Below are 27,245 nucleotides of genomic sequence, written 5' to 3' on the forward strand. Positions count from 1 at the left end.
TTGATGTTGAGTTCCCTGATGAATTCAAGAAATTGTTCACTCGTCCCTGACCAGATGATAAAAATGTCGTGAATATATCTAAACCATACCCCAATATATGGATGTCACCACTTATGATCATCCCACAATATGGAGGTTTCCTCCTATTAGCCCAAGAATAGGTTAGCATATGAGGGGCACAGGGGCTCCCCATCGCAGTACCCCTGAGCTGGTGGAAGTACTTTCTGTCAAAAAGAAAGAAGTTATGAGTAAGAGTGAATTTTAGAAGATCCTCCATGAAGTCATTATGTCTACTACACTCTATTGATCTCGATTTCAAGAAATCTCTTACTCCTCTGATACCACCTCATGCGGTATATTACTGTACAAAGCCTCGATATCTAGTAAGGCCTGCTCCCCTACATGCATGTATACATGCTCGAGGGTATACATGGAGGGGAGCAGGCAGAGGGAAAACCAACTCCAGAAGGATTATTCCAACTGCAGGACCTCAGGCGCCTACTGTGGGAACATTATACTGTGGGGGCATCATATATCCTGCATAAGGGGCATAATGGGTCTTCTCTATACCGTTCTGTTCCTATTCTCTAATGGTACGTCACCCACCCCCCACTTTCATTTAAGGCCTTGTTTACTCTGTCTTTGAGTATACAGCATCTGGTTCAATCTAATCGGCTGAGCAAGATGAGCACAGACCACTCCCCGCTGGTTCACAGCTGAATGCATTCTGTAGCCCATATATTGTGAACTAGGAGTCTTAGACTTTAGTCTGTGTCCATCACCTTAAGTGTCCATTAGCTGAAGTGTCTGAAATTTGAATTAATCCTGAATTGAACCTGAAGGGAACTGGATACTTTGTCACAGTAAACAATGTTTTCACTCTCACCCCCTTAATCCTTCACTTCTTACAACCACCCCTAATCCCTACACCTAGTAATGAACTCTTCATCTCTCCCTCCATTCTGCCCACCCACCTCACCTCTTCCTCAGAGCTATTCCTCAACATACAATCCTTTGTCTCCAAACACAGACAGCCACCTCATGCCCTCTCCTGCTCCCACCTAATAACGCTTTCTCTGCTCCTCCTTACTGCCGGCGACATCTCTCCAAATCCTGGCCCTCCTCACCACATCCCTACAATCACTTCCACCTCCTACCCACGATCTATCCCAAACTCTCGTAACCCTTCTAACCTTATACCCATCCACCCAGCCCCCGCTTCCCCAGATCCACTAACAGGAGCTCTATGGAATGCTCGCTCTGTCTGCAATAAACTTTCCTACATTCACGATCTCTTCATCACTAACAAGCTTTCCTTCCTCGGCATCACTGAAACCTGGCTCACCCCCTCCGACACAGCCTCTCCTGCTGCACTTTCGTATGGCGGATTCCACCTCTGCCATGCCCCCTGCCCCACCGGCAAGCACGGTGGAGGAATAGGTTTCCTCCTCTCAGAAAACTGCTCCTTCACCCATATCCCACTGCCGCCAGCAATTACTCTCCCCTCTTTTGAAGTGCACTGCGTGCGCATCTATTCCCCATCCAACCTCCAACTGGCTGTCATCTACCGCCCCCCAGGATCAACCACTACTTTGTTTGACCACTTCACCACCTGGCTACTTCATTTCCTCTCCGTTGACATGCCCACTATCCTCATGGGCGACTTTAACATCCCCATTGACACTTCCCTCTCAGCTGCCTCTAAGCTTCTATCCCTCACTTCCTCCTTTGGTCTTACTCAGTGGTCTTCCACACCCACCCACAAAGACGGCCACACGCTGGACCTCATCTTCACCTGCCTCTGTTCCCTATCTAACCGCTCTAACTTAACTCTCCCTCTTTCTGACCACAACCTACTCACATTCTCTTCTCTCTCCTCCCCGGGGCAACAATCCCCACTCCACAAACTTGCATACCCTCGTAGAAATCTCAAACACCTTGACCTACACTCACTCTCTGAATCCCTCCTCCCTCTTACAGACATTAGTTCCTTACATGATGCAGATGTTGCTGCCACTTTATACACCACAACAGCTGCAGCTCTCGATTTGGTCGCCCCCCTCACACATACCAAGGCTCGCACAATCAACAGACAACCCTGGCACACCAGCCTAACTAAAGAACTGCAACGGGCCTCCAGGGTTGCTGAGCGTAGATGGAAAAGGTCCCACTCCCATGAGCACTTCATCGCATTCAAACAGTCACTCACTATCTTCAAGTCCACACTCACTGCAGCAAAACAAACATACTTCACATCTCTCATATCCTCCCTGTCTCACAACCCCAAACAACTATTCAACACCTTCAATTCTCTCCTCCGTCCCCCAGTGCCTCCTCCCTCTCCTCTTATTTCAGCGGAAGACTTTGCCTCATTCTTCAAGAAGAAGATTGACACCATCAGACAAAGCTTTTGCCTAAAGCCCCCACAGCCCCTCCCCACACCTACTCAACCCTCCTCCAAAACTACATTCTCCACCATTTCTGAAGATCAACTTTCCTCCTTACTCTCCAAATCACACCTCACCACCTGTAAAGTTGACCCAATCCCGTCCCACCTCATCCCAAACCTTACCACCATCTTCATCCCAGCTCTAGCCCACCTCTTCAACTTGTCACTAACAACTGTTGTCTTCCCCTCATGCTTCAAACATGCCTCAATCACACCCATCCTCAAAAAGCCCTCCCTTGACCCATCCTTCGTGTCTAGCTATCGCCCCATATCACTTCTCCCCTATGCCTCAAAACTACTGGAACAACATGTCCATCCAGGGGAGGAGTCCTGAGGAGATAATTTGCATATTCCCACTGCATTTTGGGGTAAGTGAAGAGTCTCCGCGAGCTCAAAGAACACTGGATTTTGGCTGTTGGAGCTGAAAAGAGGACATCGGTAAACCAGGGGAGGAGTCCTGAGGAGATAATTTGCATAGTCCCACTGCATTTTGGGGTAAGTGAAGAGTCTCCGCGAGCTCAAAGAACACTGGATTTTGGCTGTTGGAGCTGAAAAGAGGACATCGGTAAACCATTTTGAAGCTTTTTTTTGAAGCTTTTTTCACTGTTTTCAGAACATTAACAATAAGAACATGGAAGAGTCCAGGAGCCATTTGGTGAGCTGCATATCCTGCTACATGTTCACAGACTTGCCAGTGGAAAAGCCAAACTTCACATGCCAGAAATGCAAGCTTGTGTCCCTGTTGGAGGAAAAGTTGCGAAATCTAGAAGAGAGGTTAACTACCTTGAAAATCATTAAGGAAGGTGAAGAATTCTTAGAGCAGAATTATCTCTTCATGATTCAGAAAGAGAAGAAATTCGAACTGCACCTGAGGAAACAGAGGAATGGAAGCATGTGACCCGCAGGAGGTTCGAGAGGCAGTCAGCACCCATACTGCTCAGGAACCAGTACCAGGCTCTCACGCAGGAGAACCATGAAGAAATACAGCAAAATAAGACTTTGCCAGCAATGAATAACCTTGTAAGCCCTCAGAATCCTCCTGGATGGAGAAAGAAGAATGTTGTGAAGAAAAAACGGAGAGTGGTGGTCATGGGGGATTCCCTGTTAAGAGGAACAGAGGCCGCTATCTGCAGACCAGACATAACCTCAAGAGAAATGTGCTGTCTTCCAGGAGCAAAAATTAAAGATGTGTCTGACAGGATATCAAGACTCTTCAGACCTACAGATCACTACCCATTCCTGCTAATACATGTGGGGACAAATGACACCGCAAGAAAGGACCTGGAAACCATCTGCAGTGACTTTGAAGACTTAGGCAAGAAAGTGAAAGAATTGGGAGCGCAGGTGGTCTTCTCATCCATCCTCCCAGTGGATGGCCATGGAACAATGAGGTGGAATAAGATTCTACAGGTGAACAACTGGCTACGTCGATGGTGCCGTCAACAAGGATTTGGATTTCTGGATCACGGAATGAATTACCTATACGATGGACTACTTGCTAGAGATGGGGTGCACCTTACGAAGACTGGAAAACATGTATTTGGAAGTCGCCTTGCTACACTCATCAGAAGAGCTTTAAACTAGAACAATGTGGGAAGGGAAGCAAAAGGCCAGAAAAAGCCATACAGCTGACAAATACTATTGAGATCTCTGCTACTGGAAGTGGAAAAGAAGAACAAAGACAAAACTATTTAAATAATAAAAATATGGGAGGAAGAGAAACCAATCACAAACTAAAATGTTTTTATACAAATGCACAAAGCATGGGCAACAAACAAGGAGAATTGGAACTACTAATGCAGGAAAAGGAATATGATGTCATTGGAATCACTGAAACTTGGTGGGACGATACACATGATTGGAATAAAAGGCTAAAAGGATACAACTTATTTGCAAGAAACAGACTTGATAAACGAGGAGGAGGTGTCGCATTGTATGTTAGAAAAGCGTATATCTGCACAGAGATTGAAGCTTCAGAGACTGGGAGTTCTGTGGAAACTGTTTGGGTAAGAATACAAGGAGAGAACAACGGAAAGGACACCTTTGTAGGCATTTACTACAGGCCACCTGGGCAAGCTGAAGATATGGATGAACTCTTTATGTATCAAATGACCAAGTTCTCCAAAAAATATGACGTAGTGGTCATGGGAGATTTCAACTATCCAGACATTTGTTGGGAATCTCTCTCAAGTAAAACTAACAGGTCAAGCAAATTCTTATCCTCTCTTGCTGACAACTTTATCTTCCAAAAGGTAGGGGAGAAAACAAGGGGATCTGCTACTTTGGATCTAATCCTTATAAACAGGGAGGAAATGGTTGAGGGGGTAAAGGTAGCTGGGACCCTAGGAGGCAGCGATCATGCTATTATAGAATTTTGGATAACTAGAGGAGGAAGACATGTGAAGACTCAAACTTCAAGGTTAGATTTTAGAAAGGCAGATTTTAAGAGACTCAGAAAGAGAATAGGAGGGATCCAATGGCTGGATGTCCTTAAGGACAAAAATGTCCAGGAAGGATGGGAAGTTTTTAAAAATGAGATTCTCAAAGCACAATCGTTAACAATCCCGAAAAGTAGGAAGAATGGGAAGCATTTAAGGAAACCAGGATGGATGAACACAGAACTTAAACACATGCTAAAAAGAAAGAAATGTTTATTAAATGGAAAGAGGGAGGCATATCTAAAGAAGATTATAATGCAGTCTGCAGATCCTGCAGGGCACGTATCAGGTTAGCTAAAGCTGACAATGAATTAAGGCTTGCAAGAGATGTCAAAAGCAATAAAAAAGGATTTTGGGGGTATGTCAAAAGTAAAAGAAAAGTCAAAGATGCTATAGGATTTTTACAGGATGAAAATGGAGAAATGGTAAGAGAGGATGTTGAGAAGGCCGAACTTTTTAATTCCTATTTTGCATCTGTTTTCTCTCAGAAAGAAAATGTAACATCAACTGATCTTCACTGTCCTTTTAAAGGAATAGAGGAATCCAAGTTATCTGTAAACAGAAAGATTGTGAGGGAATATTTAGCTAACATAAATGAGTTCAAGTCTCCAGGTCCAGATGAATTACACCCCAGAGTACTGAAGCAGATCGTAGAAGAAATTTTAGAACCACTCTCCATAATCTTTGAAAATTCTTGGAGAACAGGAGAAGTCCCAGAAGACTGGAGAAGAGCAAATGTTGTTCCTATCTTCAAAAAGGGGAAGAAGGTGGACCCAGGGAACTACAGGCCGGTGAGTCTGACTTCTATACCAGGAAAGATCTTTGAACAAATTATTAAACAACATGTATGTAAGTACATGGATAAGAATGAAGTGATTAACCAGAGTCAGCATGGGTTTGTAACTAACAAGTCATGTCAGACTAACTTAACTTCCTTCTATGACAGAATCACTGACTGGGTGGATCAGGGAAATGCTGTAGATATAGTATATCCTGACTTCAGCAAAGCATTTGACAAAGTATCTCACACCATCCTTATTGAAAAAATGACCAAGTATGCAATGGACCAGACAACTGTTAGGTGGATTCATAACTGGCTTAGTGATCGGACTCAAAGGGTGGTTGTAAATGGCTTCACATCCAGCTGGATGAATGTCTCAAGTGGGGTACCACAGGGCTCCGTCCTGGGACCTGTATTGTTCAACATCTTTATCAATGATTTAGATGAAGGAATTGAGGGTAAACTGATTAAATTTGCTGATGACACAAAGCTAGGAGGGATAGCTAATACTAGAGAAGAGAGAGAGAGGATTCAAAAAGACCTAAATAAACTGGAGCAGTGGGCAGCAACCAACAGAATGGTTTATAACAGGGAGAAATGCAAAGTCCTACATCTGGGCAATAAAAATGAAAAAAGCATATACAGAATGGGAGGAATAGAGCTAAGCAACAGTACATGTGAAAAAGACTTAGGTATACTAATAGATCATAGACTGAACATGAGTCAACAGTGTGATGCAGCAGCAAAAAAGGCAAATACAATTCTGGGATGTATTAACAGAAGCATACAGTCTAGATCACGTGAAGTCATTATCGGTCTTTACTCCTCTTTGGTCAGACCTCATCTGGAATACTGTGTACAGTTTTGGGCACCACATTTTAAAAAAGACATCGACAAACTGGAGCAAGTTCAGAGAAGAGCGACCAGAATGGTGACTGGTCTGCAAACCATGTCCTATGAGGAACGGTTGCAGGATTTGGGAATGTTTAGCTTGCAAAAAAGAAGACTGAGAGGAGACTTAATAGCTGTCTACAAATATATCAAGGGCTGTCACATTGTAGAAGGATCATCTTTATTCTCATTTGCACAAGGAAAGACTAGAAGCAATGGGATGAAACTAAATGGGAGGAGACACAGATTAGATATTAGAAAAAACTTTTTGACAGATAGGGTGATTAATGAGTGGAACAGGCTGCCACGAGAGGTGGGGAGTTCCCCTTCAATGGACGTCTTCAAACAGAGGCTGGACAGACATCTGTCTGAGATGATCTAGTGAATCCTGCTTTGAGCAGGGGGTTGGACCAGATGACCCAGGAGGTCCCTTCCAACTCTACCATTCTATGATTCTGAATTGTCCTCCCACCTCTCCTCCTGCTCCCTCTTTGACCGCCTACAATCCGGTTTCCGACCACACCATTCTACTGAAACTGCACTGACTAAAGTCACCAACGACCTACTAACCGCCAAATCTAAGCGACACTACTCTGTCCTCCTCCTCCTAGACCTGTCATCTGCCTTTGACACAGTGGACCATTCCCTCTTACTACAGACTCTCTCATCTATCAGTATCACAGACTTGGCCCCATCCTGGATCTCCTCATACCTAACAGACAGGACAATCAGTGTCTTCCACTCACAGACCACCTCCTCATCTCGCCCCCTATCTGTCGGTGTCCCTCAAGGTTCAGTTCTAGGACCCCTGCTCTTCTCCATGTACACCTTCGGCCTGGTACAGCTCATAGAGTCTCATGGCTTTCATTATCACCTCTATGCTGATGACACACAGATCTACCTCTCTGGACCCGATATCACCTCCTTACTAACCAAAATCCCACAAGGTCTGTCCGCTATTTCATCCTTCTTCTCTGCTAGATTTCTAAAACTTAACATGGACAAAACAGAATTCATCATCTTTCCGCCATCTCATTCAACCCTCCCAACTGACCTATCTATCAACGTCAATGGCTGCCCACTCTCCCCAGTCCCTCAAGCTCGCTGCCTTGGGGTAACCCTGGACTCGGAACTTTCCTTCAAACAACATATCCAAGCCCTTTCCACTTCCTGCCGACTCCAACTCAAAAATATCTCCCGGATCCGCACATTCCTAAACCATGAATCTGCAAAAACACTAGTGCACGCCCTCATCATCTCCCGCCTTGACTACTTGAACCTCCTGCTCTGTGGCCTCCCCTCTAACACTCTCGCACCCTTCCAATCTATCCTAAACTCTGCTGCTCGACTAATCAACCTGTCCCCCCGCTATTCCCTGGCCTCTCCTCTCTGTTAATCTCTTCACTGGCTCCCCATTGCTCAGAGTCTCCAGTTCAAAACCCTAACCATGAGATACAAAGCCATCCACAACCTGTCTCCTCCATATATCTCTGACCTAGTCTCCCGTTACATACGTGCACGCAACCTCCGATCCTCACAAGATCTCCTGCTCTACTCCCCTCTTATCTCCTCCTCCTACAACCGTATACAAGATTTCTCCCGTGCTTCTCCCCTACTCTGGAACTCTCTACCCCAACGTATCAGACTCTCGCCTACCGTGGAAACCTTCAAAAGGAACCTGAAGACCCACCTCTTCCGACAAGCCTACAACCTGCAGTAACCACCGCTCCACGACCAGCTCTACCCTCACCTACTGTATCCTCACCCATCCCTCGTAGATTGTGAGCCCTCGCGGGCAGGGTCCTCGCTCCTCCAGTACCAGTCGCTGTCACACTGTGTTCAAGATTATTGTAATAGTTCTTGTATTATACCCCTTTTTCACATGTAAAGCGCCATGGAATAAATGGCTCTATAATAATAAATAATAATAATAATGGGGGCATTACACTGTGTGGGGGGCATCATACATACAGCATAAGGGGCATAATGGGGGCATTAAACTGTGTGGGGGGCATCATACATACTGCATAAGGGGCATAATGGGGGCATTACACTGTGTGGGGGCATCATACATCCTGCATAAGGGGCATAGTGGGGGCATTACACTGTGGGGGCATCATACATCCTGCATAAGGGGCATAATGGGGGCATTACAATGTGGGGGCATCATACATCCTGTATAAGGGGCATAATGGGGGCATCACATATACTGTATAAGGGGCATAATGGGGGCATTACACTGTGTGGGGGCATCATACATCCTGCATAAGGGGCATAGTGGGGGCATTACACTGTGGGGGCATCATACATCCTGCATAAGGGGCATAATGGGGGCATTACAATGTGGGGGCATCATACATCCTGTATAAGGGGCATAATGGGGGCATCATATATACTGTATAAGGGGCATAATGGGGGCATTACACTGTGTGGGGGCATCATACATCCTGCATAGGGGGCATAATGGGGGCATTACACTGTGTGGGGCATCATACATCCTGCATAAGGGGCATAATGGGGCATTACACTGTGGGGGCATCATACATCCTGCATAAGGGGCATAATGGGGGCATTACACTGTGTGGGGGCATCATACATACTGCATAAGGTGCATAATGGGGGCATTACACTGTGTGGGGGCATCATACATCCTGCATAAGGGGCATAATAGGGGCATTACACTGTGGGGGGCATCATACATCCTGCATAAGGGGCATAATGGGGGCATTACACTGTGGGGGCATCATACATCCTGCATAAGGGGCATAATGGGGGCATTACACTGTGTGGGGGCATCATACATCCTGCATAAGGGGTATAATGGGGGCATTACACTGTGTGGGGGCATCATACATCCTGCATAAGGGGCATAATAGGGGCATTACACTGTGGGGGGCATCATACATCCTGCATAAGGGGCATAATGGGGGCATTACACTGTGGGGGCATCATACATCCTGCATAAGGGGCATAATAGGGGCATTACACTGTGGGGGGCATCATACATCCTGCATAAGGGGCATAATGGGGGCATTACACTGTGTGGGGGCATCATACATACTGCATAAGGGGCATAATGGGGGCATTACACTGTGTGGGGGCATCATACATCCTGCATAAGGGGTATAATGGGGGGATTACACTGTGTGGGGGCATCATACATACTGCATAAGGTGCATAATGGGGGCATTACACTGTGTGGGGGCATCATACATCCTGCATAAGGGGCATAATGGGGGCATTACACTGTGTGGGGGCATCATACATCCTGCATAAGGGGCATAATGGGGGCATTACACTGTGTGGGGGCATCATACATCCTGCATAAGGGGCATAATGGGGGCATTACACTGTGGGGCAGTAAAGGGGTCCTGTACTATGAGAACAATACGTTTCCTCCCTTCCTGTCTCCATAGTTGGGTCGTATGTATCTATTACAGGAAACAGAACAGAAACCTTATGATTCTTATAAAGGGGCAACACAAGACCCCAAAAGAGCCTCCGTGCTGAAGGGGTTAATGCCCCCTGCGCCCAGTAATGGGGTCTCCACATACCTCCACCTGCAGAGCCGCCACCACATATATGGCTGCTCTGTGCGCACAGGAGCTGTGATGAGGTCACAGGAGGGGAGGAGTCAGGGGTCACATGATCAGGGGCCTCAGTGGATGCAGGACTCTGCTGTGCTGGTTGTCATGGTGCTGGATGAGCTGAAGTTTATGTGTGGGGTCAGGAGGGGTTTACAGTGTGGATGTAGCAGAGCCGCGTGTGTACGAGGTGTACGGAGCGGAGCCGTGTGTGTACGAGGTGTATGGAGCGGAGCCGCGTGTGTACGAGGTGTACGGAGCAGAGCCGTGTGTGTACGAGGTGTACGGAGCAGAGCCGCGTGTGTACGAGGTGTATGGAGCGGAGCCGCGCGTGTACGAGGTGTACGGAGCAGAGCCGCGCGTGTACGAGGTGTACGGAGCAGAGCCGCGTGTGTACGAGGTGTACGGAGCAGAGCCGCGTGTGTACGAGGTGTACGGAGCAGAGCCGCGTGTGTACGAGGTGTATGGAGCGGAGCCGCGTGTGTACGAGGTGTACGGAGCAGAGCCGCGTGTGTACGAGGTGTACGGAGCAGAGCCGCGTGTGTACGAGGTGTATGGAGCAGAGCCGTGTGTGTACGAGGTGTACGGAGCAGAGCCGCGTGTGTACGAGGTGTACGGAGCAGAGCCGCGTGTGTACGAGGTGTATGGAGCGGAGCCGCGTGTGTACGAGGTGTACGGAGCAGAGCCGCGTGTGTGCGAGGTGTACGGAGCAGAGCCGTGTGTACGAGGTGTACGGAGAGGAGCCCTGTGTACGAGGTGTATGGAGCGGAGCCGCGTGTGTACGAGGTGTACGGAGCAGAGCCGCGTGTGTGCGAGGTGTACGAAGCGGAGCCGCGTGTGTACGAGGTGTACGGAGCAGAGCCGCGTGTGTACGAGGTGTATGGAGCGGAGCCGCGTGTGTACGAGGTGTACGGAGCAGAGCTGTGTGTGTACGAGGTGTACGGAGCGGAGCCGCGCGTGTACGGAGCGGAGCCGCGTGTGTACGAGGTGTACGGAGCGGAGCCGCGTGTGTATGAGTTGTACGGAGCAGAGCCGCGCGTGTACGAGGTGTACAGAGCGGAGCCGCGCGTGTACGAGGTGTACGGAGCGGAGCCGCGCGTGTACGAGGTGTACGGAGCGGAGCCGCGCGTGTACGAGGTGTACGGAGCGGAGCCGTGTGTGTACGAGGTGTACGGAGCGGAGCCGTGTGTGTACGAGGTGTACGGAGCGGAGCCGTGTGTGTACGGAGCGGAGCCGCGTGTGTACGAGGTGTACGGAGCAGAGCCGCGCGTGTACGAGGCGTACGGAGCCGAGCGTGTACGAGGCGTACGGAGCCGAGCCGCGCGTGTACAAGGCGTACGGAGCGGAGCCGCGCGTGTACGAGGCGTACGGAGCGGAGCCGCGCGTGTACGAGGCGTACGGAGCGGAGCCGCGCGTGTACGAGGCGTACGGAGCGGAGCCGCGCGTGTACGAGGCTTACGGAGCGGAGCCGCGCGTGTACGAGGCGTACGGAGCGGAGCCGCGTGTGTACGAAGCAGAGCCGCACGTGTACGAGGTGTACGGAGCGGAGCCATGTGTGTACGAGGTGTACGGAGCGGAGCCGTGTGTGTACGAGGTGTACGGAGCGGAGCCGTGTGTGTACGAAGCAGAGCCGCGTGTGTACGAGGTGTACGGAGCGGAGCCGCGTGTGTACGAGGTGTACGGAGCGGAGCCGCGTGTGTACGAGGTGTACGGAGCGGAGCCGCGTGTGTACGAGGTGTACGGAGCGGAGCCGCGTGTGTACGAGGTGTACGGAGCGGAGCCGCGTGTGTATGAGGTGTACGGAGCGGAGCCGTGTGTACGAGGTGTACGGAGCGGAGCCGCGCGTGTACGAGGTGTACGGAGCGGAGCCGCGCGTGTACGAGGTGTACGGAGCGGAGCCGCGCGTGTACGAGGTGTACGGAGCGGAGCCGCGTGTGTACAAGGTGTACGGAGCGGAGCCGTGCGTGTACGAAGCATACGGAGCGGATTTGTGTGTGTACGGAGCAGAGCCGTGACTATAATCAGCCTCTGGGGCTAAATGGTTTTCTAAACTTAACTTTAGAGGAGTTTATAATTTGATACGCATCCGTAAGGATCTATCTCTGTCTATCACTCTATACGTTCCCTTCTTTCTACAAATGACCCAAGACTAACATCCTCCACAATCCGAACCTTGCACCTCCAATCTCGCAGACTTCTCCCGTGCTGCGCCAGTTTTCTGGAATGTATTACCCCAGATGATCCGACTGATACCTAGCCTCCACGTTTTTTAACGTTCTTTAAAAACCATCTCCTTAAACAAGCCGATCACCTCAGCTCACTAACTTAACTCTTCCCTGTATCCCCCCTCTAAATATTATTCAGAATCTGCTCCCTCCTGTTCCTCAGTCTCCACATCCTCCATGCACACGAGAACTGCACTTACATGGATCCTGGCTGGTGACCGGATCATGCAGCTTTATGTGAAAACCCCTATTTATTATAATTGTTGGACCAGAAATAATAACAAGCACTTTTAACCTATTGTGTACCCTCTATTCCATTGTAGATTGTAAACTTGCGAGCAGGACCCTCACATCCTCCTGTAACTGTTTAACCCCTTAGTGACGGAGACAATTTTGACCTTAATGACCAGTTCTAATTTTACAATTCTGACTATTGTCAGTTTCAGTTCATGTAAAGAACATGCCTGCAACTGTGAACATTTGTGTTTCTTTTTTTTGTGAAGCAAACAACAAATAGGACAAAATAACTGAAAACTTCAATGTGCATAACTATTTACTCCCTTAAAGTCAGTACTTTGTAGAGCCTCCTTTTGCAGCAATTACAGCTGCAAGTCGCTTTGAACAAGTCTCTATGAGCTTTCCACATCTTTCCACTGGGAGTTTTGCCCATTCCTGAAGGCAAAACTACTCCAGTTCCTTCAAGTGAGATGGTTTCCCTGGTGAACAGTTAAGTCAGACCACAGACTCACAATTGAATTAAGGGCTGGGCTTTGACTAGACCACTCCAAAACATTTACAGGTTTCCCCTTAAACCACTCAACTGTTGCTTTAGCAGTAAGCTTTAGGTCATTGTCTTGTTGGAATGTGAACCTCCGCCCCAGTCTCAAATCACTGTCAGACTGAAACAGGTTTTGCTCAATAATATCCCTGTATGTCGCACCATCCATCTTCCCCTCCACTCAGACCATTTTTCCTGTCCCTGCTGCCGAAAAACATCCACACAGCATGATGCTGCCACCACCATGTTTCACTGTGGGGATGGTGTTTTGGGGTGATGCGCTGTGTTGGTTTGGCACCAGACATAGCGTTTACCTTGGTGGCCAAAAAGTTACATTTTGGTCTCATCTGACCACAGCACCTTCCTCCACACATTTGGGGAGTCTCCCACACGTCTTTTGGCAAACTTAATACGAGCCTTACTATTTTTGTAAGTGAATGCTTTTTTCTTCCCACTCTTTCATAAAGGCCACCTCTATGGAGTGTACAGCTTATTGTGGTCGTATGGACAGATACTCCAGTCTCTGCTTGGGAACTTTCAGGGTTATCTTTGGTCTCTGTGCTGCCTCTCTGATTAATGCCCTCCTTACCCAGGCACAGACTTTTAGTGAGCGGCCCTCTCTTGGCAGGTTTGTTGTGGCACCATGTTCTTTCCATTTGATATTTGTGATATGATATGGATTTGATGGTGCTCCAGGAGATCATCAGAAATTGGGATATTTTGTATAACCCAACCCTGACTTGTACTTCTCAACAACTTTGTCCCTGACTTGTTTGGAGATCGCCTTGGTCTTCATGGTGTTGTTTGGTTAGTGGTGCCTCTTGCTTAATGGTGTTCCAGCCTCTGTGGCCTTTCAGAAAAGGTAAAGTGTATATACTGACAGACATGTGACACTTAGATTGCAGACATGTGACACTTACATTGCACACAGGTGGACTTCCTTTCATTAAGCATGGGACTTATGAAGGCAATTGCTTGATAGCAAAAGAGGTGAATACATATGTACATGCCAATTTTTAGTAACTTGATCCCATAAATATAATTTATGCTTATATTTGACTTCACCAACTTAGACTATTTAGCGATGGGCGAACCTGTGGATGTTCAGGTTTGGCCCAACACCTACAAAAAGTTTGGTTCGGGTACCAGAACGGCACCAGGGCTCGAACATCCGTCGTTTTCCACATTGTCAGCTGCTTGACAGCTGGGGAAACAATAACTCTGATTGGCGGTAAGATCGTTACCGCCAGTCAGAGAGCTGCGGGTGCCTTTTTTTTTTAAAGTCCCGGATATCCCCTTTAAAGAATAGTGCAGTTTGAATTAAGTGTAAAATACACTAAGGTACCTGTAATGATAATACAAACACAGTGGAACATAGAGAGAGGGTGAAGACATAAATCCCTTATCAAAGTGTTATACACTGCTCAAAAAAATAAAGGGAACACTCAAATAACACATCCTAGATCTGAATGAATGAAATATTCTCATTGAATACTTTGTTCTGTACAAAGTTGAATGTGCTGACAACAAAAATCACACAAAAATCATCAATGGAAATCAAATTTATTAACCAATGGAGGCCTGGATTTGGAGTCACCCCCAAAGTTAAAGTGGAAAAACACACTACAGGCTGATCCAACTTTGATGTAATGTAACAAGTCAAAATGAGGCTCAGTATTGTGTGTGGCCTCCACGTGCCTGTATGGCCTCCCTACAACGCCTGGACATGCTCCTGATGAGGCTGAGTATTGTGTGTGGCCTCCACGTGCCTGTATGACTTCCCTACAACGCCTGGGCATGCTCCTGATGAGGCTGAGTGTTATGCACACGCCCGGACTGACTGGCGTGTGCAGGAGAAGTGGTTCCACTGGACCATGAACCGGAGAGTGCCTGGAGGGGCGTGACTAAGTATCTGGCCGATCCGACCAAGGTGGCACGACGGCATACGACGCCAGTGCACCAGGGAGAAACCGGGCAGAGGGACCAGGTGCTACTCCAGGTCAAACTCCGGACACGGGGGTTGACCCACACAGGGATTACTGGAACAGGCAGGTTAGGCTGGCACAGACTGGTGGATATAAGCGAACACGGCAGGTATGCAGACGGGTGGATACAGGCGAATATGCAGGCAGGGAGGTACTGTCCGAAAGGACGGGCTGGAGCACAGAGAGGACAAGACCCAGTACAGACTGGGTCACAGAAACAGAACCGCAGATGCGGTAGCCAAACACAGCAGAGAGGGAACGCCCGAAGCGGTGGGCAAGAGCAGAGCAGGACGGGACTGCCGGAGCAGCGAGCACAAGCAGAGCAGGACAGGACTGCCGGAGCAGCGAGCAGATGCAGAGCAGGACGGGGCTGCCGGAGCTGCGAGCAGAAGCAGAGCAGGACAGGACTGCCGGAGCAGCGAGCAGATGCAGAGCAGAAACCGCAGGAGCGGCAAGCAAGGCAAGAGCAGAGTGGAAACCGCAAGAGCGGTAAACAAGGCAGGAGCAGAGCGGAAACCGCAGAGCGGCTAAGAAGGCCGCAGCAGAGAGGAAACCGCAGAGCGGCAAACAAGGCAGGAGCAGAGCGGAAACCGCAGAGCGGCAAACAAGGCAGGAGCAGAGCGGAAACCGCAGGGCGGTAAACAAGGCAGGAGCAGAGCGGAAACCGCAGAGCGGCTAAGAAGGCAGGAGCAGAGCGGAAACCGCAGAGCGGCAAACAAGGCAGGAGCAAAGCAGAAACCGCAAGAGCGGCAAACAAGGCAGGAGCAGAGCAGAAACCGCAAGAGCGGCAAGCTAAGCAGGAGCAGAGCGGAAACCGCAGAGCGGTAAACAAGGCAGGAGCAGAGCGGAAACCGCAGAGCGGTAGGCGAGGCAGAAGCAGAGCGGAAACCGCAGAGCGGCTAGAACCGCCGGAGCGGCGAACGAGACAAGGCAAGGGGATAGGACTCTGTTCACAAAGAACAGACGGAGAAGGAAAGGCAGAACCAGAAGCACACAAAGTACTTACAAAGAAGTAGCGAGCGTACACTAAATTCACAACAGAGGTACAGCGACGACGAGAAGGAATTTAGGAGCAAGTTCAAACTCTGCAGAAAGACGCAGAAAACAGACATAGAGGGAAAAGGGAGAAAAGGCTAAAGTAGAAACGAGGCACAGACAACTGGGAACAGAGGAACGGGAACAACTACAGCAAGGCTGGAACACAAACAGGACACTGTTCAGACAGGAACAGATACCGCAAGGCACAGACAGGCAGATCTAGGAATACGGCCCCTAGAAGGCGAAAGAACAGACTGGAAGCGTGTTCACAAGAACAGACCACAGTTCAGACACAGAACTGGAAAACAGGCAGGAAAACAGGATAGGACCTGGCACGTCAGAGACAAAAAGCCAACTGACAGGACACAATGCTCAGGCGCCATCTTGAGGAAGAAGGTGGAATAAATACCCGAAGATGGACAGCAATAGGCTGAAGATGCAACAGGGGCGTGTCCGCAGCAGCTACAAGAAACAGGAAGTTCAGCGGGCGTCGCCCTATGCAGCCAAAGTAGAGCAGAGCAGAGCACAAGGAAAGAAGCCAGACCAGGAAGCTGGGCGGGAGATGAAGTTTGCGATCTTGCATGATGAGAGATGGAACACCATGCAAGAACGCCGCCAGGTATGCTACAGTACCCCCCCCCCCCTTACGCCCCCTCTTCTTCAGGCCTGCAAGGATCTTCCGCAGGGAATTTGGGGGCCAATCCCTCTCTTCAAGGAGATTACTACTATTGTCCACAGGAGGAGACAAAACTGGTCTCATAATCTGGATGGCTAGGATGCGACTTCCCATCCAGCCATCTTCAGCAACAGATGAAACGGGTGAAGTACCAGAAACAGCACACAAAAAAGTCTCTCTACATTTATTTTTAGGCAGCACCCCAAAAAGTTCAGGAGACAACTGGAGGTCCTCCGCCGGGTTGGAGGGGTGCAGAGACTCGGGGGTAGCCTCTGCTTCGGGGTACATCTTGTCAAGCTCACAGGATGAAATGGGCAAAGTATCAGGTACAAGGTGTAGAGAAGTCACTGCCTCTTTGTTATGTGGTGGTACCCCGGAGGATTCAGGAAACAACTGGGGGTCCTCCGCCAGGTTGGAGGGGTACCGAGACTCGAGGGTAACCTCTGCTTCGGAGTACACTAGGTCAGACTCACTGGAAGAAGCCGGCGAGGTATCAGGTACCGAGTAAAGGAGAGTCTCTGTCCATTCGTTATCAGGTAGCACCCCGAAGGGTTCAGGAGATGACTGGAGGTCCTCCGCCTGGTCGGAGGGGTGTAGAGACTCGGGGGTAACCTCTGCTTCGGAGTACACTAGGTCGGACTCACTGGAAGAAGCAGGCGAGGTATCAGGTACCGAGAAAAGGAGAGTCTCTGTCCATTCGCTATCAGGTAGCACCCCGAAGGGTTCTGGAGACGACTGGAGGTCCTCCGCCTGGTCGGAGGGGTGTAGAGATTCGGGGGTAACATCTGCTTCGGAGTACACTAAGTTGGACTCACTGGACGAAGCGAGCGAGGTATCAGGTACAGAGAATAGGAGAGTCTCTGTCCTTTCGCTACCAGGTAGCACCCCGAAGGGTTCTGGAGACAACTGGAGGTCCTCCGCCTGGTCAGAGGGGTGTAGAGACTCGGGAGTAACTACCACTTTGAGGCACCCATTGTCAGGCCCACAGGACTGAGCAGACGAAGTATCGGGTACCGGGTGTAGGGAAGTCTCTCTCCAATTGTCATCGAGTGGTATCCCGGAGGATTCAGGAGGCAACAGGGGGTCCTCCGCCAGGTAGTAGAGGTGTACAGACTCGGAGGTAATCACAGCTTCGGAGCATCCTTGGACATGCACACTGGTTAAAGTGGGTGTAGTATCTGATGCCAGGTGCAGGAAGCTCTCCTGTGTGGACTCTGGATGGGTAGCAGTCTCTTCTGGCAGGAGAACTGGTGCACCACCCACGCACATCACCCGCTGGGGCTTCTCCGGGATACAAGGAGATGAAGCTTCAGTAGGGACTTCAAGGTAGGGGTCAGGAGGTCTCTGGGAGGACAGACTCTGGCGTGACGGCTTGCCTCTACGTCTAGCACGTCTGGACTGCCTCTTGAGGTTGGGAGAAGTATTCCGGAGAGTGTAGTCATCCTGAGTGGATTCTGGGCAAGCAACAGTCTTTTCGGGCAGGAGAACTTGTGCGCTACCTATGCACATTACCCGTCGGGGCTGCTCCAGGATACAGGGAAGTGAAGCTTCAGCAGGGGCTTCAGGGTTAGGATCATCGAAAGCCAAAAGGAAGGCCACCAGGAAGGCCTGTAGGTCAAGAACGATAGGATCCTGTGCTTCCCATAGGGGGTTGATCCATTCCAAGGCATCACCCGCTAGGTTGGACATTATAAATCCCACCTTAACCCGATCGGAAGAATAAGCATTGGCATAGAACCGGAACTGCAGCAAGCATTGCCACACAAACGCATGGCATTGTTTTGGATCCCCGTAGTACCGTGGTGGATCCGCGGGAGCAGGTGCAGCTTCAGCAGGGACTCCAGGATTGGGGTCATCGAAGACCATTAGGAAAGCCACCAGGAAGGCCTGCAGGTCAAGGACGATAGGATCCCAAGCTTCCCATAGGGGGGTGACCCACTTCAAGGCATCACCCGCTAGGTAGTCAATTATAAATGCCACTTTAGACCAATCAGAAGGAAAAGAAAGAGGGTAGAACTTGAAGTGTAGCATGCATTGCTCCACAAATGTACAACTTAGTTTTGGATCCCCATAGTACTGGGGCGGATCCGCAGGAACGGGTGCAGAAAGCTCCATCTGGACGGGTGCGTAATTCGCCTGGAACTCAGCTAGCGAAAAAAAATTTTTATTTATTTATTTTTAATGCACGTATTTAGCTGGAAAACACCTCAGAGAGCGAAGGCCGTGGGGCTCAACGGGAACCATGGCCTGAGCATGATGTTATGCACATGCCCGGACTGACTGGCGTGTGCGGGAGAAGTGGTTCCACTGGACCATGAACTGGAGAGTGCCTGGAGGGGCGTGACTAAGTATCTGGCCGATCCGACCAAGGTGGCACGACGGCATACGACGCCAGTGCACCAGGGAGAAACCGGGCAGAGGGACCAGGTGCTACTCCAGGTCAAACTCCGGACACGGGGGTTGACCCACACAGGGATTACTGGAACAGGCAGGTTAGGCTGGCACAGACTGGTGGATATAAGCGAACACGGCAGGTATGCAGACGGGTGGATACAGGCGAATATGCAGGCAGGGAGGTACTGGCCGAAAGGACGGGCTGGAGCACAGAGAGAGGACAAGACCCAGTACAGACTGGGTCACAGAAACAGAATCGCAGATGCGGTAGCCAAACACAGCAGAGAGGGAACGCCCGAAGCGGTGGGCAAGAGCAGAGCAGGACGGGACTGCCGGAGCAGCGAGCACAAGCAGAGCAGGACAGGACTGCCGGAGCAGCGAGCAGATGCAGAGCAGGACGGGGCTGCCAGAGCAGCGAGCAGAAGCAGAGCAGGACAGGACTGCCGGAGCAGCGAGCAGATGCAGAGCAGAAACCGCAGGAGCGGCAAGCAAGGCAAGAGCAGAGTGGAAACCGCAAGAGCGGTAAACAAGGCAGGAGCAGAGCGGAAACCGCAGAGCGGCTAAGAAGGCCGCAGCAGAGCGGAAACCGCAGAGCGGCAAACAAGGCAGGAGCAGAGCGGTAAACAAGGCAGGAGCAGAGCGGAAACCGCAGAGCGGCTAAGAAGGCCGCAGCAGAGCGGAAACCGCAGAGCGGCAAACAAGGCAGGAGCAGAGCGGAAACCGCAGAGCGGTAAACAAGGCAGGAGCAGAGCGGAAACCGCAGAGCGGTAAACAAGGCAGGAGCAGAGCGGAAACCGCAGAGCGGTAAACAAGGCAGGAGCAGAGCGGAAACCGCAGAGCGGTAAACAAGGCAGGAGCAGAGCGGAAACCGCAGGGCGGTAAACAAGGCAGGAGCAGAGCGGAAACCGCAGAGCGGCTAAGAAGGCAGGAGCAGAGCGGAAACCGCAGAGCGGCAAACAAGGCAGGAGCAAAGCAGAAACAGCAAGAGCGGCAAACAAGGCAGGAGCAGAGCAGAAACCGCAAGAGCGGCAAGCTAAGCAGGAGCAGAGCGGAAACCACAGAGCGGTAAACAAGGCAGGAGCAGAGCGGAAACCGCAGAGCGGTAGGCGAGGCAGAAGCAGAGCGGAAACCGCAGAGCGGCTAGAACCGCCGGAGCGGCGAACGAGACAAGGCAAGGGGATAGGACTCTGTTCACAAAGAACAGACGGAGAAGGAAAGGCAGAACCAGAAGCACACAAAGTACTTACAAAGAAGTAGCGAGCGTACACTAAATTCACAACAGAGTTACAGAGACGACGAGAAGGAATTTAGGAGCAAGTTCAGACTCTGCAGAAAGACGCAGAAAACAGACATAGAGGGAAAAGGGAGAAAAGGCTAAAGTAGAAACGAGGCACAGACAACTGGGAACAGAGGAACGGGAACAAATACAGCAAGGCTGGAACACAAACAGGACACTGTTCAGACAGGAACAGATACCGCAAGGCACAGACAGGCAGATCTAGGAATACGGCCCCTAGAAGGCGAAAGAACAGGCTGGAAGCGTGTTCACAAGAACAGACCACAGTTCAGACACAGAACTGGAAAACAGGCAGGAAAACAGGATAGGACCTGGCACGTCAGAGACAAAAAGCCAACTGACAGGACACAATGCTCAGGCGCCATCTTGAGGAAGAAGGTGGAATAAATACCCAAAGATGGACAGCAATAGGCTGAAGATGCAACAGGGGCGTGTCCACAGCAGCTACAAGAAACAGGAAGTTCAGCGGGCGTCGCCCTATGCAGCCAAAGTAGAGCAGAGCAGAGCACAAGGAAAGAAGCCAGACCAGGAAGCTGGGCGGGAGATGAAGTTTGCGATCTTGCATGATGAGAGATGGAACACCATGCAAGAACGCCGCCAGTTATGCTACACTGAGTATTGTGTGTGGCCTCCACGTGCCTGTATGACCTCCCTACAATGCCTGGGCATGCTCCTGATGAGGTTGCGGATGGTTTCCTGTGGAATCTCCTCCTAGACCTGGACCAAAGCATCCGCCAACTCCTGGACAGTCTGTGGTGCAACGCGACGTTGGTGGATGGAGCGAGACATGATGTCCCAGATGTACTCAATCAGATTCAGGTCTAGGGAACGGACGGGCCAGTCCATAGCTTTAATGCCTTCATCTTGCAGGAACTGCTGACTCACTTCAGCCACATGAGGTCTGGCATTGTCCTGCATTAGGAGAAACCCAGGGCCAACCGCACAAGCATATGGTCTCACAAGGAGTCTGAGGATCTCATCTCGGTACCTAATGGCAGTCAGGCTCCCTCTGGCGAGCACATGGAGGGCTGTGCGGCCCTCCAAAGAAATACCACCCCACACCATTACTGACCCACTGCCAAACCGGTCATGCTGAAGGATGTTGCAGGCAGATCACTCTCCACGGTGTCTCCAGACTCTGTCACATCTGTCACATGTGCTCAGTGTGAACCTGCTTTCATCTGTGAAGAGCACAGGGCGCCAGAGGCGACTTTGCCAATCCTGATGTTCTATGGCTGATGCCAAGCGTTTTGCACGGTTTTGGGCTGTGAGCACAACCCCCATCTGTGGACGTCGGGCCTTCATACCACGCTCATGGAGTCGGTTTCTAACCGTTTGTGCAGACACATGCACATTTATGGCCTGCTGGAGGTCATTTTGCAGGGCTCTGGCAGTGATCCTCCTGTTCTTCCTTGCACAAAGGAGGAGGTAACAGTCCTGCTGATGGGTTGTTGCCCTCCTATGGCCCCCTCCACATCTCCTGGTATCTGTTCCATGCTCTGGACACTGTGCTGACAGACACAGCTAACCTTCTTTCCACAGCTAGAACTGATGTGCCATCCTGGATGAACTGCACTACCTGAGCAACTTCTGTGGGTTGTACTGTAGACACCACCTCATGCTACTGTATCTCTAGGGGTGAGAGCAATGGCAAAATGAAAAAGTGACCAAAACAACAGCCAAAAAGGATGAGAACAGAGAAATGGTCTGTGATCACCACCTGCAGAACAGCTCCTTTATAGGGGGTATCTTGCTAATTGCCGATCATTTCTACCAGTTGTCTATCCCATTTGCACAACAGCAAGAGAAATTTATTCACAATCAGTGTTGCTTCATAACTGGACAGGTAGATTTCCCAGAAGTGTTATTGACTTGGAGTTACATTGTGTTGTTTAAAGTGTTCCCTTTATTTTTTGAGCAGTGTATATTATTCATACGAGCCACAAGGAATGCAACTCTCAATGTGAAGTGGGAAGAGGGAGAGAGTCATGGACCACACACACGTTACGCCACAGCAATGTAGCTTCCTCAGGGGTAAGAGTCTTTGCTGACAACACCAAACTATGTAGGTTATTAAAAACTGACTTTGACAATATTACAAAAGGATCTTTATAAGATGTCTGGATGGAGAAACACTTGGCAAATGAGAATTAATGTTGATAAATTACTTGGGTCGGAGTAATCCTATTGCTGCATATACATTAAATGGAAGCATACTCAGGACAGAACAGGAGAAGGACTTGGGTATCCTGGTTACAAGTAAGCTGAGCAGAAGAACTCAATGTCAAGCAGCAGCTGCAAAAGCAAACAAGATTTTAGGGTGCATAAAGAGAGATACAATTCTGTGATCCTAAAGTATAGTTATCCCAGTATAAATTTCCTGTAAGGTCACATCTAGAATCTGGCATAAAAAGAGAGATGTGATCCCAATGTGTTGTTACCCCTATATTAATCACTTGTCAGGCCACATCTTGGGATCCACATCTTCAAAAGGATATTCAGAAGTTAGAGTGTGACGCTGAGTCAGTAGCCAGGAGGGAATGTCATAAATAGAGGGAAGAGACAAAGGTGTAGTCAGGCAATGATCTGAGGTCAAAATACCTAGAGGATAGTGGATCAGATCAAAGGGGTTAGCCAAACAGATGATCAGAACAAGGTAAAGGTCAGGCAACGATAGATCACCAAGCAAAGCATTAGGCACGGAGAAAACGAATCACACTGAGCTTAAGCTACGGCTGGCAGCTATCTGAGCCCCTGCACTAGACTGGATGAATGAGCTGGCAATCACTGCATCCTAAAACACACTGGGAGTGGAATCGTTACATAAAGTTAGTACAAAGGTGGACAACTAGGTTATTACAAGCGATGGAAGGCCTCCCATATGATGAGAAGTTGAAGTTACGGCTGGCAGCCATCTGTGACCGTCAGCCCAGATAAGTAGCTGAGTAATCAAGGGAACAGGGAGCACCTGATGAGAGCTCAGCACCTCCCAGTCTCAGATTGGACAGATGAGCTGTGGCGTTCTCCCGTGTGGGTTCTCCAGTGGCTATCAAGATGCGCTTTCTGGTTAAAACATTTCCCACATTCTGAACATGAAAAAGGCTTCTCCATTGTGGGACTCTCCTGAGGTCTAACAAGAAGCGATTTTGAGTTTCTCCTTGGTGTGAGTTTTCTGATGTGTGATCAGATTTGATTTCTGTATAAAACTTTTCCCACATTCTAAACATGAAAAAGGCTTCTCCCCTGTGTGAATTCTCTGGTGTCTATCAAGATGTACTTTCCAGTTAAAACATTTCCCACATTCTGAACATGAAAAAGGCTTCTCCCCTGTGTGAATTCTCTGGTGTCTATCAAGATGTGCTTTCCGTTTAAAACATTTCCCACATTCTGAACATGAAAAAGGCTTCTCCCCTGTGTGAATTCTCTGATGTCTGATAAAACTTGATATCTCTGTAAAACATTTTCCACATTGTGAACAGAAAAAAGGCTTCTCCACTGAGTGACTTCTCTGATGTTTGTTAAGACTTGATTTTGTTGTAAAACATTTCCCACAATCTGAACATAAAACAGGCTTCTCCCCTGTGTGAGTTCTCTGATGTATAACAAGAGTTGATTTCTCTCGAAAACATTTCCTACATTCTGAACAGGAAAAAGGCTTCTCCCCTGTGTGTATTCTCTGATGTCTGATAAAACTTGATAGCTCTGTAAAACATCTTCCACATTCTGAACAAGAAAATGGCTTCTCCACTGAGTGAGTTCTCAAATGTTTGTTAAGACTTGATTTCTCTGTAAAACATTTTCCACATTTTGAACAGGAAAAAGGCTTCTCCCCTGTGTGGGTTCTTCTCTGGTGTATAACAACATCAGATTTCTGGTTAAAACGTTTCCCACATTCTGAACAGGAAAAAGGCTTCTCCCCTGTATGAATTCTCTGATGTTTAATAAGACTTGATTTCTGTGTAAAAAAATTTCCACATTCTGAACAGGAAAAAGGCTTATCCCCTGTGTGGGTCTTCTGGTGTCTAAGAAGATGCGATTTCCAGTTAAAACATCTCTCACAATTGGAACAAGAAAATTTGTTCTCTGTTGCGCGTATCTTTCGATGTTTAAGAAAAGACTTTTCGAGGGGAAAACTATTTCCATATTCTGAACATGAAAATGGCTTCTTTGCTTTAGGAGCAGTTCGTTTTTTAATGGTTATTTTGTGGCTTTGATTTCCCTTAGTAGTCGGTAATGAATCAGAAGATAGGACCTGTTTCATAGGATCAGATGACAGATCTTTGCTGTGAAGGGATGATGGTAAATCTGGAGAAATGTCATTCATTTCAATTATATCCTGTGGGATCTCAAGATCATCTGATTTGAAAATTGAAGATGTCAGCTGTCCCTCTGATCTCCTGGTACAGTCATCTGTTAAGAATAAAACCAATCATTATTTTTGAATAAAATATCCTTGAATTTTATATTTTTGAACATTTCTACTTAAACGGTCAGTAAAAATGGCAAGTTATGTAAAAATGTTGAATTATTCACCAGAACAATGACACTTCACAGTCTAATAGAAAACCTCATAGGATGAACCAGTGGAGCGCGGTGTTCAACTGTTTGTTCATTCTGTCTCCCAAATATGGAATAAAAAGCCACCAAACAATGTTATGTAGGCGAAAACAATACCAATAAAAACTTCTACTCATCTCACAAAAAACAAGTCCCCACTCAGGTCCATCATCTGTCAGTGGAAAACCAGAGGTTTCCCCATTATTAGTGGCTCAAAGACTTTTGAAAAGCAACATGGCTTCCATAAACCAATCCAGCAATATCCGCTCTCCCAAAGTCAAATCTCCCCCTCACTTCTGAGCCTTGCAGTGTGCCCAAACCACATTTAGCCTCCATGTATTTGGCATTACTATAGTGAGAAGAACCCACTTAATTGATGGTGTGTGTCTCCTGGAGCACAATCTGGGCATTATGTGTTGGGTAATAAAATGGTATATTTGCAATTTTCACTCTCCATCATCCACTGCGTGCTAATTTACAGAAAGTGCCTGTGGAATCAAAATAGTCACTACTCCTATAGATTAATTCACTGAGGGTTATAATCTCCAAAATTGAGTCACTTTATGGTGATTTCTACTGCTCTGGTTTTCTGACATTTTGTCATATTAGGGCTTCTGTAAATGGTGGGTCCCATCTCCTCTGGGATCTGCTCCTGCGACGTCTGCTTCCCTCACCAGGAGCCGCCTTATTCATCCTGCAGGCGGCGCTGGTGATGGAGGAGACATCAGAATCAGAAGCTCTGGGCAGCACAGGCTCTGTGCAGCCACTAAGATTATGGTTGCTGGCAATAGTGCCATCCAGTCTGGCAGTATGGGTTGTGTGCTGTCCAGCTGGAGTAATCTGCTCCCTTCTTCAGCCAACTGGAGAGCACCGCACCCTACTAAAGCTGGAAGCATATTACCGGAAGCTGCCAGATACAGCCTTGTTCTCTTCTGGTTCAGTCCTCGGTGCTCAGCTCCCGGCTTGTGTATTTGTTTCCTGTTGTGACCTCGGCCCGATTACTGACTACTCTTGTGTCTTCTGATTTTGGATTTTCTCTATCCTCTTGGTTCTGACCCGGCTACCTGACTATTCTTCTTTCCATCTCACACTACAGAACAGCAGGTAACACCGTGGCCCAAGCCTAGGGGTCTCTGTGTAACTCCAGATCCATTTAGAGGGGATAAAGGGTAATGGGAAAACTGACTATAGATAATAACACATCTACTGAAATGATCAAACTCAACAGTCTTCATCAGTAATAAATGAGTAACTAGTGGTGAAACCTCTCTGTGGTAATTGGAGTATGGGGCTCGGTGGCTCTTGACAATCTAAATTGTTGTAAGGAACAATATTTTCTGTCAGATGAGTTTCAAGAAGAAATACTAGACATTTAAATGAGAACTTTTTATAATAGTGCAGAGCTGAGGTGTCTCAAATTTAGATCTCGGACATTTGGAGACTGAGGCAATGGAGACCTTCTTTTAAAGACTACCAGGGAGTTACAAACTCAGATAAGTGAGGCAGGCCGATCCCACCACAATCAAACTATCACACAGAATTAACCTGTAAAAAATAGACATAGAATACAAAAATATATTATATCCCCAGCAACAACGTATGTATGAGGGGAGAGCTCCAAAACTAAACCAGAGTTGCACTCATTTATGATGGACCATTGGAGCTACTATGAGTCCTGACCAGAAGAGTAGAGAAAGTATTAGCGCCCCCATTTCAGGAGAGATTGTGCAGTAATCTGAATTCCTTAGGATGGAAAACATAATGGAATTTATGACGTGGAGTGAATCCATGAAACCAGGGCTGGAGCCAACACATCTCCTGCAGGCGGGAATAAATGTATATTACAGCCATCAGCCACGCACAGCTTAGAGATCTATCATGGCACAGGTGTAATGTTTTCTGTATAGTTTATCACAATCCTGTTTGAAGTTAGTCAGTTTTAAAAGAACTTGAAAAGTCAGGATAAATGGAAACTCTGCTGTTATTATACAGAAATTCACACTTGGCCCTCACCGCACATTTAATGTTGTCGATCATAAAAGTGAAGTTTGGTCAGAAAGACTGGACCTGGTCTTGTAGGGACCATGTGAGGACATTCAGCAGCACAGAAGGGAGAGAAGGTAGATTCATCCAATAAGATATCAGGGATCTA

General features: G+C 48.5%; 1 protein-coding gene across 1 annotated transcript in view; it reads right to left on the reverse strand.

The window, feature by feature from the left end:
• Window positions 1–27,245, reverse strand: part of LOC141197711 (uncharacterized) — a 115,231-nt gene that overhangs the window by 12,527 nt on the left and 75,459 nt on the right. Inside the window, exon 11 of the mRNA XM_073662797.1 lies at window positions 23,672–24,946. Coding sequence (XP_073518898.1) covers window positions 23,672–24,946 — 1,275 coding nt within the window. The remainder of the gene's footprint in view (window positions 1–23,671; window positions 24,947–27,245) is intronic.

This window comes from Phyllobates terribilis, unplaced genomic scaffold, assembly GCF_046119375.1.
Source record: "Phyllobates terribilis strain yellow unplaced genomic scaffold, ASM4611937v1 Scaffold_86__1_contigs__length_6382490, whole genome shotgun sequence".
NCBI classification, from domain to species: Eukaryota; Metazoa; Chordata; class Amphibia; order Anura; family Dendrobatidae; genus Phyllobates; species Phyllobates terribilis.